Source organism: Rhinatrema bivittatum, chromosome 9 (genome assembly GCF_901001135.1).
Source record: "Rhinatrema bivittatum chromosome 9, aRhiBiv1.1, whole genome shotgun sequence".
In the NCBI taxonomy this organism is placed as follows: Eukaryota; Metazoa; Chordata; class Amphibia; order Gymnophiona; family Rhinatrematidae; genus Rhinatrema; species Rhinatrema bivittatum.
The window spans coordinates 120,392,868-120,410,194 of record NC_042623.1 but is presented as its reverse complement, the minus strand read 5'-3'; the positions used below and the strand labels follow the sequence as shown (position 1 = coordinate 120,410,194).

At 40.6% G+C, this 17,327-nt stretch overlaps 1 protein-coding gene across 3 annotated transcripts in view; it reads right to left on the bottom strand.

Moving 5' to 3' along the window:
* The window catches only part of MON2 (MON2 homolog, regulator of endosome-to-Golgi trafficking), a 409,599-nt gene that overhangs the window by 227,096 nt on the left and 165,176 nt on the right, over positions 1-17,327 (bottom strand). For all 3 annotated transcript variants that reach the window (XM_029615039.1, XM_029615038.1, XM_029615037.1), the window contains exons 16-20: positions 15,492-15,596; positions 15,184-15,264; positions 13,980-14,053; positions 13,811-13,901; positions 3,730-3,831 (exon numbers count right to left, since the gene is read on the bottom strand). In XM_029615039.1, the coding sequence (XP_029470899.1) occupies positions 3,730-3,831; positions 13,811-13,901; positions 13,980-14,053; positions 15,184-15,264; positions 15,492-15,596 (453 nt within the window). The remainder of the gene's footprint in view (positions 1-3,729; positions 3,832-13,810; positions 13,902-13,979; positions 14,054-15,183; positions 15,265-15,491; positions 15,597-17,327) is intronic.

Sequence of the window (17,327 nt, the reverse complement as noted above, 5' to 3'; positions counted from 1 at the left end):
AGTGATGGAATAAAGTCCTGCATTTGCTTCCACAAATTTTGTTGGTACTGGGTCATGTATAATTGATACGAAGATATCCTAGAATTTAACATGGCCCCTTGGTAGACTTTCCGTCCCAGGGAATCTAAAAATCTGTGATCTTTACCTGGGGGATTTTAGGAATGTGGTCTAATCCTCTTGGATTTCTTTTGCACAGACTCTACCACTACTGACTGGTGAGGAAGCTGTGATTTTTGGTAGCCAGGAGCAGCCTGCATCAAATATGTACTGTCCATTCTTCTGTTAATAGCTGGCACTGAGCATGGATGTTCCCAAATCCGATGTTGTAATTCCAGCAGGACATCATGGACTGGTATACCTACCACTTGCTTTGGAGGGTCTACAAATTGCAGAACCTTCAATGTTTGCTGTCGTACATCATGCTCTGTGACTAAGGTGAACGGTATGGTGTCAGCCATTTCCTTGTTAAAGGTTGTGAATGAGAAATCTTCCGGTGGAGATTTCTTCCTTGGATCCGGTGGGGAAGGATCCGACATGAAAGCTTCAGATGAGGTATCTGAGTGTGTATCACTCCAAGTATCATATGGCTCTTGCTCAGGCGGAGAAATTGTGGAAGTTTTAGGCGGTCGAGGAATCCCTGAAGGTCCTGGTAGCGGATCATCAATGGGTGACTCCTCAGGGTGTTCTTTCTAGGGTTTGGAAGGAAGAGCACCTACCACCTCATCAAATTTCTTCATTAAAAGTTGGTAAAGTGCCAATTCTGAATGTCCTGGGTCCCCAGGTGAGATTGGCATCGATGGTGACGGTGCCGGAATTGAGGATGGCATTGGCGCCTTCGGCGGTTGCGTCACCTTAGCTGGAATCGGCGTAGGTATTGGCATCGATGGAACCATTGGCATCGGTATCGGTACCGGCATAGACAGGGTCACCGGTGGAATCACCGGCATCGGCAAAGGTACCAGCATCGGTGTCGGCACCAGCATCGGCGAAGTCGCCGGAGTAGGTGTCTCTCCTTTTAGGGCCTGTAGCACCGCTTGTCTAATAAAATCTGACAATTCCTGAGAAACAGCTGGTGTAGTCAGAGCAGCTGAACGCGGTGGCAGTGTAGGCGTCGATATTACGTCCGCAGATCCCTGTGGAGGTTCGATCGATGTGGGTATAGGCCCTGGCGGCAAAGGTAGCGGAGTTTCCTGAGGGTTTGGCTGTTTAGCAGTCGGTTCCTCTGGAGAGAGGGGCATTGCTGGAGTTGGTGCGTGTCGATGGCGATGTTTTGGTCGATGTTCGACTACCGACCTTGTCGATGCCGTTGATGTCAATGGGTGATCTCCCAATCCCTCCAGTCGACGTTTTTTCAACAAAATTCGCTTTGACACCTCTACCGGAGACGATTTTGTTGATGTTGAAGGAGAAGGAAGAAGCTGAAGGTGAACTAGATGTTCCATCTTCTCCTGTCTAAGTTTTCTTCCTTTGGGAGTCATCTCTGCACATTGAGGGCAGGATGAAACATCGTGTTTATCTCCCAAACAGAGAACACACTCAAGGTGTGGATCTGTTATGGACATTGTCCTATTACAAACCGGACATTTTTTAAATCCTGAAGCCATTTTCTATCGACAGCCGTCGATGAAAAATGGGAAGAGAAAAATGAGAAAAGTTTTTACTAAAAGTAAAAACGAGACTGTGATAACTCACCGGCCGGTGGAAATCTGAGAGAGATCCCTTATGGGAGAAAATTTCTTTGGACATAATTGACTTTTTCAGTCAGTTAATAATGTGAGGAAAACTCACAAGGCTCCTTGCTCCGCGATGCTTACAGCAGTGCGAAAAAATGAAGACTGAAGAGAGACCACTGTGGCAGAGAATATCATGGCATGCTGGGCATGCTCAGTGGCCTCACAGGGCCAGTCAAATGTTTCTAGAAACTTTGACAGAAAGTTTTCCCGCAATAGGGCTCCGTCAGTGACGTCACCCATATGTGAGGACTAGCATCCTGCTTGTCCTGGGATAATATACTTTATGAACTCCAGGAGGTGGCTCTCTTTGGTACAATGCAAGCATTAAGAAGGGCATTAGCAATAAAATTGAGAGACTACAATCATTCCCATATCACTGCTTACGAATGAGGTTCAATCCTGTTGAAGTATGGACAAAAAAACACATATTTGGAGACAAGGCCCTGAGAAAATAATTTTGGTAGTGACTACCTGGCACCATGAAGCAAGAACCTACTATGATTTATGTGAATTGGTTATCCCCCATACAGGAGCATTAGCATATTTCTCATAGATGTCTTCACAAAGACCTGAAGCCTTCAATCAGGTTAGTCTTTTAGTTCCTATATTGATGTTCTTGCAGAAGTGTCAAAATCATCAGAAGAAGAAGGTATCAGATGCTTTGCACATTCTTCAGCTTCATTAATGTGCAGTTAGGAGATCTTAACAATCCATGGGAGGTGCGAGGAAGGATCTCTCAATTTTTGAAAGGTATTGTACATAACGGAGGTAATATTCAAAATAATTTACGTACATGAAACTGGGTTTTACACATGTATATGGAATTTATGCGCATAAATAGGCTTTTGAAAATTGCTACCTTTACATGTTTTTGAAAATTCACTCCATAGGGAAGAATTTTCAAATGACTTTATGTGTGCTAATAGGCTTTTGAAAATCGCTACGATATATGCTACTTTTATGTGAGTAACTCCTTTGAAAATTCACTCCATACTGTTGTATGTGAAATTGGTAAGCAGCTATTCTTGATGAAAGTAGAGCAAACTGGAAAAGCTACTTGGTGATACTGTCCAATTGTCTAGCATCTTTGTCTGGAGGTGTACTGGAATACATTTTGGATCTTTGTGCTTTCTTGAGGATTGACTCTACCACCACTGACTCATGCAGAAGTTGTACTTTTTATGTAACGATAAGCCAAGGCCTAAGAAGACATATGACCACATGCTGAACAGCTGGAAATATCATCAGAGGTCCATTGTAACAGAGGCAGCAACCATGAAATTCTACACTTGCCATTTTGAAATTACATTTGGAGCATCTTTTCTAATATTTTGAAGGAGTTGAAGAGGAATTCACTTTTGGGTGCATGAGGAATAGAACAAAAAAAGAATTTTTTTTAAGACCCCTCTTCACCCATGGGCAAAAAGAGGAAAAGAGAAACAATCAAAACAACATTTTTTTTTTTTAGCAGACTCAAATGTGAATAGAAGAAAAATATATATATAAAAAAAAAGCTGAGAAAAAAAAACAAGTGGCAGGCTGAGACAGTAACATCTCCTTTCACTTCAACAGAATTAAAAAAAACACTAAGGAGACATCTGTGCATGCTCAGTATAGACTTCTAGGTTTTTCTGAGATCTAGAAAATCACCTCTCAGTCAGCACCATCGTTTGACATCACTCACTTATGTGACTGATATGATCCTGTGCATCTATGGAGAATATATAATACATATGCTTCTGGAGTGACTATGCTGCAGTGTTCCCTTAACTTGACATTAGATTAGTTGGATTTGCACAGCAGATTTTCCCTTTGTCTGAATGGTTCAACTAGATGGACCAAGTCATTTTGCAACCTATTTTATAGGATCTTGATTTCACTAAGCAAAGACATTAAAGATTATGCAATATGATCAATGTCTCAGCGTGATTTCACTATAAATAAATAAATATGATTACAAATGCTCTCTCTGATATTGAGGAAAGAAATCACTCACCTCTAGGAGATGACCAGTCAGAGGTCTCCACAGAATTTCAATCCTGTGCATGTTGACAAGTCCTGTTTCTAGCAATTTTGCAACAGCAAAAAGAGATGGTTCCTAAGGAAAATGGAAATTAAACAAAAAAATGAATGAATTTAAATGGGATACAAAATGTTTTATTTACGTGCAATCAAATAGAGTGATTCTTTTATTAAAAGTCAATTCTATTATTTATCCACATTTACAATTCAATACACTTAAAAAGTTTTCAGATATTGCAGTTAAATACATAAAATGAATGTGATTATAATACATTTGAATATGTATTTTGCACAGCAACAGTCTGGTTTCTTGGGTTTTATTCATTACATAAGCTTCTTTTATCAAGTGTTCTTTCAATAATATGCAGAGCAGGAAAAAGCAAGTAAGCAAGTTAGCTTATCTGTAAACAAGGTTCTCCATAGACAGCAGAATTAGCCATAATGTGTGATGTTATCTGACAGTGCCGACACAGATCTCTCAGGCTCAGTAAAGTCATTACTGAACATGCATGCAAGTTCTCTCGTGCACATGCTGCCTGATGAGACCCTCAGTCTCTTAGAGAGCTTAAGCTGTACTAAGGCAGTCGACTCTCCAGAGAGGAAGGAGGGTATTAAGTATGGCTAATTTATCCTGCTGGCTATGAAGAATCCTGTTTATAGATAAGCAAACTTGCTTTCTACATCAACAAGGTGGCATGAATTAGCCATAAAGATTGAGGAGTCTCCAGCTGAGGGTTTCCATTGCAGAAAAATACTGAAAGACAACCCAACCCTCAAGGACAGAGAGGAGTATTGGATGAACAGGCCACGCAGAACTGCTTGCCCAAAGTTATTGTCTCCTCAGTACATGCTGTCCAGCACAACAGTAGATTGTGAAGCTTTTGCACAGATGACCAAATAGAAGCTTTGCAAATGTCTTCAATAGAAGTGGCCATGGCTCTCACTTGATAAGCCTTCACAGAGTCTGTAATCTGTAAGCCAGCAAGCATGTAGCAGTGCACCATACAGTCTGGAAACCAACTGGACAAAGTTTGTTTGGTAACTGCCCTTCCCAATCTGTTGGAATCAAAGAACCTAAACAGTTGAGAAGCTTGATGGTGAGGTCAAATCCCCTTTAGGTAATATGCAAGGATACTCTAACCATCCAAGGAGTGAAGAACTCTGTTCTCCTTTGTGTACATGTGGTATTGGAAAGAATGCAGGTAATACATTAGCTTGATTAAAGTGCAAACCAGTTACCACTTTCAGAAAGAACTTGGGGTGGGTTTGTAGAATAAACCTATTATGAAAAACTGAAGGAATGGTGAATATTAAATCAGAGCCTGCAGCTCACTTACTCTTCATGCCAAAGGTGAAAGCCACAAGACACAACACCTTTCAGGTTAGAAACCTCAAGTCTGCTGTCGTACTGTGAGAAGTCAGTGGCTGGCCAGAGGATGGACTCAAGCTGGACTCTGGTTGTTTTCTCATAAGCTTTTTTATTAATCACAGGAAAAAAAAATCTAACAAAAGCAGTTTTGCTTACCTTAGCAGTTCTCAAGCAAAGGATAGCAGTATTTGCCTTCCCTAGGCTTCTTCTAATTGGAGAAAATTCTTTTTCACTCAACGCACAATAAAACTCTGGAATTTGTTGCCAGTGGATGTGGTTAGTGCAGTTAGTGTAGCTGGATTCAAAAAAGGTTTGGATAAGTTCTTGGAGGAGAAGTCCATTAACAGCTATTAATCAAGTTTACTTAGGGAATAGCCACTGCTATTAATTGCATCAGTAGCATGGGATCTTCTTAGTGTTTGGGTAATTGCCATGTTCTTGTGCCCTGGTTTGGCCTCTGTTGGAAACAGGATGCTGGGCTTGATGGACCCTTGGTCTGACCCAGCATGGCAATTTCTTATGTTCTTATGTTCTCTTCCTTGGAGCCCCTGTGTTCTCCCTGGGCTTAGCTTCTTATCCCTTTTTAAGGAGAATGCCCTCAGAGCATAACTCTCTTTTTCTCTGTGGTTTAAGGTGGACCAGGCTAAATGCCTAGTTCCAGGCTTTTAAGAAGGGTCTAACATACACTGCTTCTTATCCACCAACTCGAGCAGTTCAAAAGGAAGTTTCATGAGTTGAGCTAGGACTACATTGAGATCCCAAGGAACTGGAGGGTTTACTGACTAGACATGGAATGCCACAGCCCTTTGTGAACTTGGATAACAAAGGGTGGAAAGAGATCATAGCCCCTTCCACCTGCTGATGATACACTATAATAGTGCTGAAATGAACCTCGACTTAAGAGATGTTAAGGACTAAAAATGAGAAGAAGCATAGATACTGAACAAGTCCCTCAGACCACAGAGGGGGAATCCAGATGCTTGGTCCCATACTAAGTTAAGAACGTCTTCCACTTGAAACTGAAGGATCTTCTACTGTAGGGCTTTCTAGCCAAAATCACCACATCCTCCACCTCCTTCAGAAGGAATTACTACCCGTTCAATATCCTTGCCATGAGGGCCAGAGATAGAAGGTTGGGATGGCAGATCCTGCCATCTTCCTGTGTGATGATAATCGGAGTTATCCCCAATGGAATCAGAGACTGAACTGATAGACGGACAAGATACAGAAACCACACTCGCCATGGCCAAGCTGGTGAAAATAAGGATTGGTCTTGCCTTGTTCCAAAGGACCTTTCTGGACCTACTTTGGAACTTCCAGGTTCATCCACTACTGAAGGAATGCTCTCATCCCGGAGTCACTGAGATTTGGTGGGATAAAAATTGATAGAGCTGATCCCATTAGTTTCAGAGGTCCTACAGATTGCCCCATATGTAGACAGGTCACAGATACCTCATACACAGCAGTTGCCAAGTGATCGAGATGCAGTAGAACTTTCTGCACTTGGTCTTGTTTAAAAAAGGCTTTTCCAAGGCCCATAAGCAATATGGCCCTTTCGTCAGTGTGAAATACTGTCTCCTGAAGCAAATCTATCCAAGCTCCTATGAACTGAATTTTTTGAGCCAAAAGTAGATGCGTCTTGGCAAAGCTGACTAGGAAGCCAGGGATTGGAGGAGCCATATGGATTTTGAGGGACTCTAACTCCTGACAAAGATGGACCCCATCACCAACCAATCATCTAGGTAAAGGAATATGCTGGTGAAGCTGTGTCACCATTACCACAAGGCATTTAGTGAAAACTTTTGGGGTCACCGAGATTCCAAAGGGGAACACCTTGTATTGATAGTGCACATTCTTCACCACAAACCTGAGGAATTTCCAATGGGCGAGTTAAATGGGAATGTATGCATAAGTGTTTTTCAAATCCAATGCACACAACAATCCCTCAGTTGAAAGGGAGAATCTCGAGAATCATCTGAAGCAAGATTAACTTGAATTTCTCCAAAATCAGGAATTTATTCATGCTTAGCAAGTCCAGTATAGGCTTCAGTCCCCCTGACTTCTTGGTGATTAAAAAGTAATGGAAATAGAATCCATGGAAAGGTACAATTTTGATCACCTACTGAAGAAAGAGCAACTCCATCTCCAGCTGCAATTAGGCAGATTGAGAAGGTCGGAGTTAAAGACTGAAATCCTTTGGGTTGGAAGAGAGCATGACAAGCATAAGCACTAGACACATATGATGTCTAGCGCTTATGCCAACCAGCAGATGGAGACAGATCAACAGACTCACTGATTTCACTCCTTATATAAATCCATGCTGACACCAGCCTGCCATTATTCCCGTAAAGAGCTAACTGTGGACAAGTTTAATACCAACAACTATCAACTATATCATCATTTCAAGTGACTTTTCTGTCATTGGACTTCCCAAAGAACAAGGAAGAAGAAATAACTCACCTGCAGGGAAGCATATAAATTCATTTTGTCCCCAATTCCACTTACCTGCCTGCAAAAAAATTTCCTTGCAAGGCACAGTGAAACTCTTCAAGATACGAGCAGCATAGGGAGGGCCTTGACCTGGTCTGACTGTATAAAAAGAAAGAAAATTATCAGGTAAGAAATAATTTAACCTTCCTCTTTATCCAGTTAGATCATACCAGACCAATGGAATGTACCCAAGCTACTCCCTCATAGGGCGGAATGCTGCCCCAGCCCCTCGCAACTCCCTTCGCTTGGTGACCTCCAGATGGTAAAGCTTAGAAAAGGTAGGCATGGAAGACGCCAATTGCCGCTTCACAGATCTCCAAAGGAGAGACTAATCATAACTCCAAGAAGCCGCCTGTGCTCTTGTGGAATGATCCCATACTTGCTTCAGTAATGGAGTGCCAGAATTCACAAATTGCTGAAATTACCTACTTAATCCAGTGTGCCACCATAGCCCTAAAGACTACCACACCCTTCTGCATTGCACCATACAGCACAAGGAGATAATCAGAGCACTTGAGGCACTAGGAGCCCCTGAGATATCTTAAAAGACGTTTCCTCACATCCAAGGGATGAAGGAGCGCATAGTGTTCAGAATCCTCCTGCTCGATAAAAGAAAGGCAAAGAGACTGATTCAGGTGAAAATCTGAAATGACAAATCCAAACAATTTCCTATGAAATCAATAAGAAAGGTTCCCTACAAGATAGCGCTTGCGACTCAGAGACCCTCTGGTCCAAACAAGAGCGATCACAGAAGACCATGACCAATGTGAGCAATCTGAAGCCATAGCCTTAAGAGGAGCAAACTGCGGACCCACAGGAATAATTAAACTAAGTTTAAGTCCCAAGGTGGAACCAGAATCTGGAGCGGAGGTCTAAAATGCCTAATGCCCCTCAAGAGCTGAGAGACATCTGGATTAGAAGATAGCAGCCTACCGCAAATACGAGCCCTATAGCAAGAGAGACACTATTTGTACCTTCAATATATTAAGAGCCAAACACGTAGAAAGACCTTCCTGCAAACATTTCAAACCATAACATAACATAAGAACATAAGAAATGCCATACTGGGTCAGACCAAGGGTCCATCAAGCCCAGTATCCTGTTTCCAACAGTGGCCAATCCATGTCACAAGTATCTGGCAAGTACCCAAACATTAGACAGTTCACAAGTTACTATTGCTTATTAGTTACCATAATAGCAGTTTATGGATTTAACCTCTAGGAACTTATCCAAACCTTTTTTAAACCCAGTAACACTAACTACTGAAACTACAGCCTCTGGCAATGAATTCCAGAGTTTAACTATGCACTGAGTGAAAAAGAATTTTCTTTGATTTGTTTTAAATGAGCTACTTGCTAGCTTCATGGAGTGCCCCCTGGTCCTTCCATTATCTGAGAGAGTAAATAACCAATTTACATTAACTTGTTCAAGTCCTTCCATGGCCCCTGGGCACAATGTGTTGTGTCCGTCGGTTCCAGACGCCCTCTGTGGGTTTCAGAGAGGGAGCCTATATGAGGGGATGTGCGTGTGTGCCAGAGAGTGAGGGAGCCTGAATGAGGGTGTCTGTATGTGGAAGGGATACTCTTACAGTGAATTTCTAGGGAAATTTGGCTCAAAACAAGAGCAAATGTGCCAATAAAAAGGCTCGCCGCCCGGGCATAGAACGGGTACAGTTGCTAGTTTATGTGCACCGGTACCCACTTGCAAAATCTAGTGTTGAAAAAAAACAAAACAAAACGACTTTCCCCCAACTATTTACTCACCACATCCATGCAATCCGTGAGAACAGAAAGTATGAGATGCACTCTTTCTAAAAGGTACAGCAATTTGCACATCAGCAAAGATAAAGATGGTAAAAACAAAAGATCATATAATTTTACCAAGAGGAAACAAGTAAATTTTAAATAAGAATGGGGATAATGAAGAACTCTGAGGTACTCCATATTTTACAGCATATAAAGTAGATTAATGACCCTGGGAAAACTCTGTTTGAATCTACTCTCTAAAAAATTAGTAATCCAGTTCAAAACTGCACCTACAATCCCTAATGCTTGACATCTTGAGATAAAGATATCATGTTCCACCAGATGAAATGCACTAGAGAGGTCTAGAAAAATTAAAAGAACCCCATTTCCCTTATCCAACTGAGGTAAGACTAAATCAATAAGATCCACCATGATTGTCTCAGTACTACAACCCTTCCAAAAACCTGCCGGTCAAGTTTCTCCATTCATTCAAAAACATTTGGAATCTGTGTGGTCATAACCCTTTCCATTATTTAAGCAGTAAAGGGGAGATTAGCTACCGGTCTGTAGTTCAAACCTATCCTGGGATTTAACTGAGTGTTCTCCAGAATGGCAGTCACTACGCATCTTTTCAGTAGATTTGGGACTGATCCCTCAATCAAAAAGGTATTACTCACTCTTCCTAAACCCTTTAAAACTTAATCTGTTAGAAAATCAATAAGATAAATAGGACAAGGATCAAAACAGCATTAGATCTCTTTACCCCTTTTAACCACAGATCTAAGTTTCAACAAAGAGACATTATCAAAAGAACTAAATTCCTCCACCTCTGTCAGAACATCAAAGGAACTAACTTCCTTCTCTTCTAATGGAACATCCAAATTAACTTCCAAAACCACAGAATGAGGGTGTATCCATAGATTCTTATCAGTCAGTTCTACAGATTGTGATTTACCTTAATCTACACTATAAAAGCGCACATCCATTCCCTTCAGGATTAAAACTTTAAGGTTAGCAATTTTGTCCTCAAAGAAAGAGCACAAATAGTCACAATTGGGCATCCTCATAAACCAGAATATGTTTATTGTCCTTTCCTAAAATAGAGCTTACCATCTTAAATATAACTTTGGAATAGAAATTTGCATTCACGAAGGATTCAGGATAAAACTCATTTTTCCTCAGTCACCATTCTATAATACTCATTAGCTACTGATCTCCAACATTTTTATTAGTGGCAGCCCCAGTTTTCAGCCATCTTCTTTCTAAACAACGTAGTTTACTCTTCATGCCTACCAGCTGCAAAGTAAATCATGGGGCATTTCCTCTTTTACTACTCCTAAGAGTAGTATCTACTTTTTCCTGTTTACTCAGTTGTGCAAACTCCATTCCTCTTTCCAAAAGAGAATTCCAGAAGGATATCCAAACATCAGAACTAACTTCATCCTCTTCCCAGTGATAATCTTCTACCAAATTCTGAACCATCTCTACAAAGTTATCCAAATCTACCTTCTTGAACCCCGAACCATTACACCTTAATTTACCCCCCCACCCCCGAATAGGCTTATATTTACCTGACTAATTAAAGCTACTATTTACCAAGTAATGGTTTGTCCAGGTCAATCTTTCTACCCTCTCAAACATCAACTCTCCTACCTGTCTCGCTTTGTCTGAAGCAAACAGTAAATCTAATGTATGTTCTTTTTCATATGTTTCCCCCTGAACCACCTGAAGGCCAGGTTCCTGAAGTGGATGTATATGCGTGCTCACCCATGGAACTATATTCAAGGCTGCCACCATGAAGCTGAAAGTCTGAAGACAGGAACCACATCACCAAGTTCCTGGTCTTTCCCAATACCTGGGATTTGACCACACAACTTCTGATTCAATGTTCCGTTAAATGTATCCAATTTATATTCTTATCAAATCGAGCTCCCAGGTAATACAGCATCTGAAACTGCTGAATATTTCTTTTGGAAAATTGACAATCCATCCCAAGTCCAGGAAAAACTGGATCACTCACTGAGAAACTGTACGCACTTCGCTCTTAGCAGTCAATTGGCCATAGAAGGGCGTACAAAAAATCCCCCTTCCTTATGCAGCACTGCAACTACCAAACATCTCCGAAAAGATTCTCATGTTGATGCTAAACTGGAATGTGAAGATAAGCTTCTGTGAGATTCAAAAAGGTCAGAAATTTTCCTTTCTGAACTGCCAAGACTTATCAATCTTAATGTGTCTATCCTGAAGTAAGCCATCTTCAAGAAGTCTTGACCCACTTCCAGCTCAGGATAGGGCAAAAGGATGCTTCCTTTCCAGGGAACACAAAGTAAATAGAGTAGCACCCTAGACCTTCCTGGTCCTTCAGTACCAGAATTACAGCCATGAAATTAAGAAGTCTCAGTACAGCATCTCTTTCCTTGACTGCGCGACAAGGAGATAAGAATCGAAAACGGAGGTGAATTCTAGAATGTAATCAAGGTTTAATATCTCCAGGGTCTATTGTTGCCATTGTAAGAAAAAGTCAGTTTGGATAATACAGAGACAAACAGCCGCCTACCTCCAGTTCCAGAGACAGAATCCATAAGATCTTGTTGCACTGTCCTAGAGGAACTGGAACCTGTGGCTCCGTATTTATCTCCTTTCTTGGACCAACAGGGCTGGAATCTCAGATATGCCCTAGTCTACAGTTAGTCTAGGAGATTATAGCCCTCTGACCAGTTGTGTCTCCAGGAAAGCTCCTCCAGAGAAAAGAGATGGACAATAGAAGAAAAGCCCTCCACTTCTGGTTTGTTTTTTTTTGGAAAGTGCATTCTTAATGACTAATGGTAACCATTTACCTTCTTGAATCCAGCAGACATTACTCTTATATATCCTGAGCAGTGAATCTGGCAGTAAAGATACAGGGGCTGAGATCACATGATGCTGAAAAGGAAGCCAAATGTGTTATAGCTTGGCTCCCTCTGGGGCTCCCTCTGGGCCCCCCCCCCCCAACCATCCACTCCACACTTCTTCAATCTGTATAAGCAGACGATCGAGTACTGCATATTATCTTCAGGAGACTTGTGCTAAGTAGATCTGTGATGTTTCTCAGGGACATGATGAGCAGACTCGCAAAACAAAGAACAGGAAAAGAGAGAGCTAAACTGGTGGATTCCAAGATGGCTGATGGCAGCATGGAGGCAGTGACATATGCAGCCAGTTCTAATGCGCTGACTGAGGTGGAGATGGGTACCATTGAAAAGGCAATTGATGTAAAGCTGGATTCCAAATTCGCTGAAAGTTTTGAGAAATTTGATACTCTGTTGAGGGTTTTAGACTCCATTGCCAAATGTTTAACTGAGATGGAGCAGCATGTCTCCAACCTTGAAAAAGGCACCCAGGACAGCAGTGAAACTGGAATAAGGTCAGGGAGAAATTTGTGGCCATGGAAGGTAAACTGGAGGACCTTGAAAATCGGTCTGGATGCAATAATTTGCGGTTTGTGGGGCTTCCTGAGTCAATATCTAATGTTGAGCTGAGGGAGTTTTTGGAACATAATATAAGGAAACCAAAATCCGAAGGGAACTATGGATTATTATACTCCCCCTGCCACCATCCCCACTAGGACTGATGCTGCAGTGAATGGATTATAAATGAAACAAGAAGTGGGAATAAAAAAAAGGGAAAATCCTGGGTAATTGTGAATGAAAACTCATAGTGTTTAAAGCCAGTAGTATATAAGTTCCAATTGAGTTGGAAAGTTAAACAGAAGAAAATATCTGTATCTAAATCTATCAATATACAGATTTAGATATTGATATATAAACACAAAAATAGTTTATATCTATATCTAGGTATATGACACCTGAAGACATAAGTTCAGTGGATGTGAAGGAGGATCACGAGGTGGGTGGACAGGAGTGTATGGATGAGATGGCCCCATACTTAAAATGTAACTGGGCTGGGTGGGAAAGGACTTGGCCAGCTAGTGCTGATTTTCAGGACAATGCTTTTAAGTTTAGATGCCTTTTACTAAACATTCTAAATCTAACTGGTTAATTTTTAGCTAGCTAGATTAAGGTTGATTTTCAGTTGAAAATCTAGCCAGCTATATTCATTGAAAATCATCTTAATTTAGCAGCCAAATTTTGGCCAGACAGTTATGGCATTCTATTCTTTTAAAAAGAAAATGGCCCCTAATGTTTCTAATTCTGGAAAGCCTGTAAGGGAAATGCATTACTTGTAGTCATATGCAAGAAAATGGGTTAATTCATATTGTAGAACCCATATCTATAGGGCTGAAGATTTTTGGGGGATTATATTTTTCAACTGGTTGGAGTCCAAATGGCGCGCCAAGTTGCCAGTAGCACAGATTTCCTTCTACTGCTGGTAGCTCATAGCCTCGTCCAAAAGTAATCCCTGAAAATCTTTAGGCCTATATATTCAATGCAAGTTATAAAGGTGTTCTTTACCTTATTATTTCCATAGGCCATATCCATGGCTTCAAGAGACAAGGAGCAGAGTGCATTTATTAAATGGTGTAGTGAAACATCATCAAGATATCTGAAAAGATAAAATCCTCCATTAACGTCCAAATAATTGGGCAGTGATCAAAGTTTCAACCGAAGAAGCATCACTTACTGTGAACTTTCAAACAATTTTGAAAGGATATTGGCGATAACTGGCAAATCGGTCATAACTGCTGTAGTTAGAACCTGAGTGAAAAAAAAAAAAAAAGTTAGAAAGGGCATGCAAAAAGCAGGACACAAAGGCACGATTCTTTATGTACCAATGAAAATTGTGCCGTGCTGCCACACAATGAAGAGGCAGCATCAGCTTTTTCTAATGGAACTCAAAAAGCTACAAAATGATAACGGGCATGGAACAATTCCCCTAAGAGGAAAGGCTAAAGAGGTTAAGGCTCTTCAGCTTGGAGAAGAGATGGTTGAGAGGAGATATGATAGAGGTTGCAACTGCAACACTGCACTCTGCTTCGATGGTGTGGGGGGGGAGGAGAATTGTATTCAGGCGACAAGCAAGGCTGGGCCTAGACTTTTACAGTTCAGGATACTGATATGCAGACATTAGAGAAAATGCAGGACTGCCTATACGGCCAGTTCCATAAGCAAAGCACATCAAGCAGCACTGTCTGAATTCAATGCCTTCTCTTTGTTCTGTACCTCCCCCCCTTCCCCATATATTTTACCCACCACTGTACTTCACTTCATGCATCTGATGAAGTGGACTCTGTCCTCGAAAGCTCATGCCTCAATAAACTGATTTTTCTATAAAGGGGCCACCCCCTCATGTCATTCTTATTAACCAGGCAGACTTGGGGAAAGCCACTGCTTATCTCTGGGTATAAGCAGCCTGAAATCTACTATCTGGGATCCTGCCACTATTGGAAATAGGATACTGGGACTTGATGGAGCAGTGGTCTCACCCAGTACGGCATTCATAGGGGAGTGGGACCAGAGAAGACAATGGTCCAAAGTCTGCTGAAAAAGCAAGAGGGCAAGCAAAATGAAGCCATGTGGTGTTAAACTCAGTGGCATCCCAAGATTTCTATGTGCTGGCAAAAGGTGAACCAGAGAAGATAGTGGCTCCTGTCCCAAGGTCTGCCAGAAAGGCAAGGGAGCCACCAAAGTAAAGCTTGAGACAACAACTTAAACATTAGTGTAAGTTTGTGCCACCTCTGGCTACACAATCTGACGTACAACAGGCATGACTGGATAGACACAACTTTGACAATAAACACTCTCATGAAACACACCTAACTAGGTTGTTTTACAATGGTGTAGACTAAGAAATCAATAAAAGAAAACAGGAAAAGATTAATGCTTACTGTGCTAGGTCCCTCAACAGCTCTACCAGGTTTTAAGGCACCCCCGCTGCTGGGTTTTAACCCCAGAATCCAAACGAGATGCTAAAAAATATCAAATAAAATGACTATCAAAAATTTTAACATATAGCATAATAAAATGTAGCATAAAAAAAAAATATATATATATATATATATGTATATATTTCAGATTTACCATTTTCAAAGCTTTTCTCTAAAATTATCTGATACAGTAAGTTCTTGACCATCATATACACGTCACAATAAAAAATTAATTTAAGAAAATCATGCTTACCACAGTAGTATTTTACCTGTAGAGTTGCCAGTACAAGCTGCCATGATGTCCCAAGAAAAGCTCCATGACAGTGAGCCAGGTTTAGTAAAGTCCTCATACACTGAATATTTTTTGATGTCAGCTGCATTAAAATAATGCTTATTAATATCTTCATACTGCACAGATGTAGGAAATCAAAGTGCTTGCTTCTCTAAAAAGCTTACAGTCCAAGTCTGAGATTGGGGAAATTACATGGTTTGCTCCAGATCACACTATAAATGATGGATAAGGGAATGAAAAAAAAAAAAACTGGAAAAAAAATATTCCCACAAAGGGAAATAAGAAAAAAGGATGTTCTTGTACAAATTATTACCTAATATTGAATTGCAATGCTTAATAACTAAAACACTAGGCACACTAAACAATACAAAGTGAAAAAAACAAACAGCAAGTTCATACAAAATACTACAAAAAAAGTGAAAGTAGTGTGCAAAAAATAATCATTACTAGCCATAAAACCACTAAGAACATTCAAAAATATAAATAACTGCACCATGTGTTTATAACAAATGCTCTGATAAGAGCATACATTCATCATTACCCTCATTTGAATGTTAGGATTCTGGAATATACAACATTATCTTGAACTTCAAAAGTTGAGTTGATATATTGAATACACAGAGGTCCATATTCAAAAGCCATTTAGACGAATAACTCAAAATTTATCCATCTAAATGGCAAATATGGCATATTCAGCCATTTTTCCAGCTAAATTCAGCTGGATAAAAAGGGGCATTTCATGGGGCATTCCATGGGGCATTCCAGGGAGGGGCTGAGATGTCTGACTAAACTAGCCGAATATTGTGAATATCCAGCTAGATTAGCCAGATAACTTTAGACCTGCTCAGAAGCAGGTCTAAAGTCATCTGGTCTTCTGTGGCCGGATGCCGTGCTACTTCACCAGATATCCTTGTGGTGGCGGTGGGGGGGGGGGGGGGGGGAGGAGAGTATGGCCTGACAGGGCCCTACTATCATCCTTTGTAGGGGGAAGGGAGGGGAAAGGCCCTCTCAGCCTGTGTTTTGTTAGGTAATCACAGCGCTACTTAGCTGGATATCTTTTAAAGATATCCAGTCAAGAAGCACATTATTCAGTCACAAGACTGGATAACTAAAAACCTACCCAGTTATATTCAAACATAGCTGCTTAGGTTTTTTGTTGTCTGGCTATATATGTAACTTGTCCATTAACTGGCCTACTGAATATGGACCTCATACAGTTTTTGATGGGATATTTCTATAAAATGTTTTGCACAATAGAATTGTTTAATGAGGTGTAGATATTTACCTTTTTGGATTTTTGCGTTTTTATTTATTTATTTTATTTACTGATAAGGGAATGAAACAGGGATCATCAACAGCTTTGCACTCTAAGCACTATAATACTCTGCAGTCCAAAAACATGATAGTTCATTTCCTGAAGACAAGTTATTCTGTCAACACCAACACATTTCACCATAGCTAACTCAGTGATTGATATGCAGTTCTATGCTTTATTAGAGCCTAAAAGTTATGTTAAAATTCCTTATTCCCAAAGTCATAAAGTACTTAGATAAAAGTAGGAACATAACAACAACAGTCTGGATTTCCAATGGCATTTATTATCCAAAGCATTTTAAAATGTAATGCTCAGACCGAGCAAACTTTCTACCAACACATTTCTGGCACCTTGACTATATGACAGTTTCTCAAAACAAAAATGAAGTATTAGTAAAGAGTGACACAAGAAATGATGTGTACAACAGATATGAGAAAGATGTCTAAAGATTTCTCCTGGTAGCTCAGTAATCTGACCAACAGATCAAATCTTTTTCCT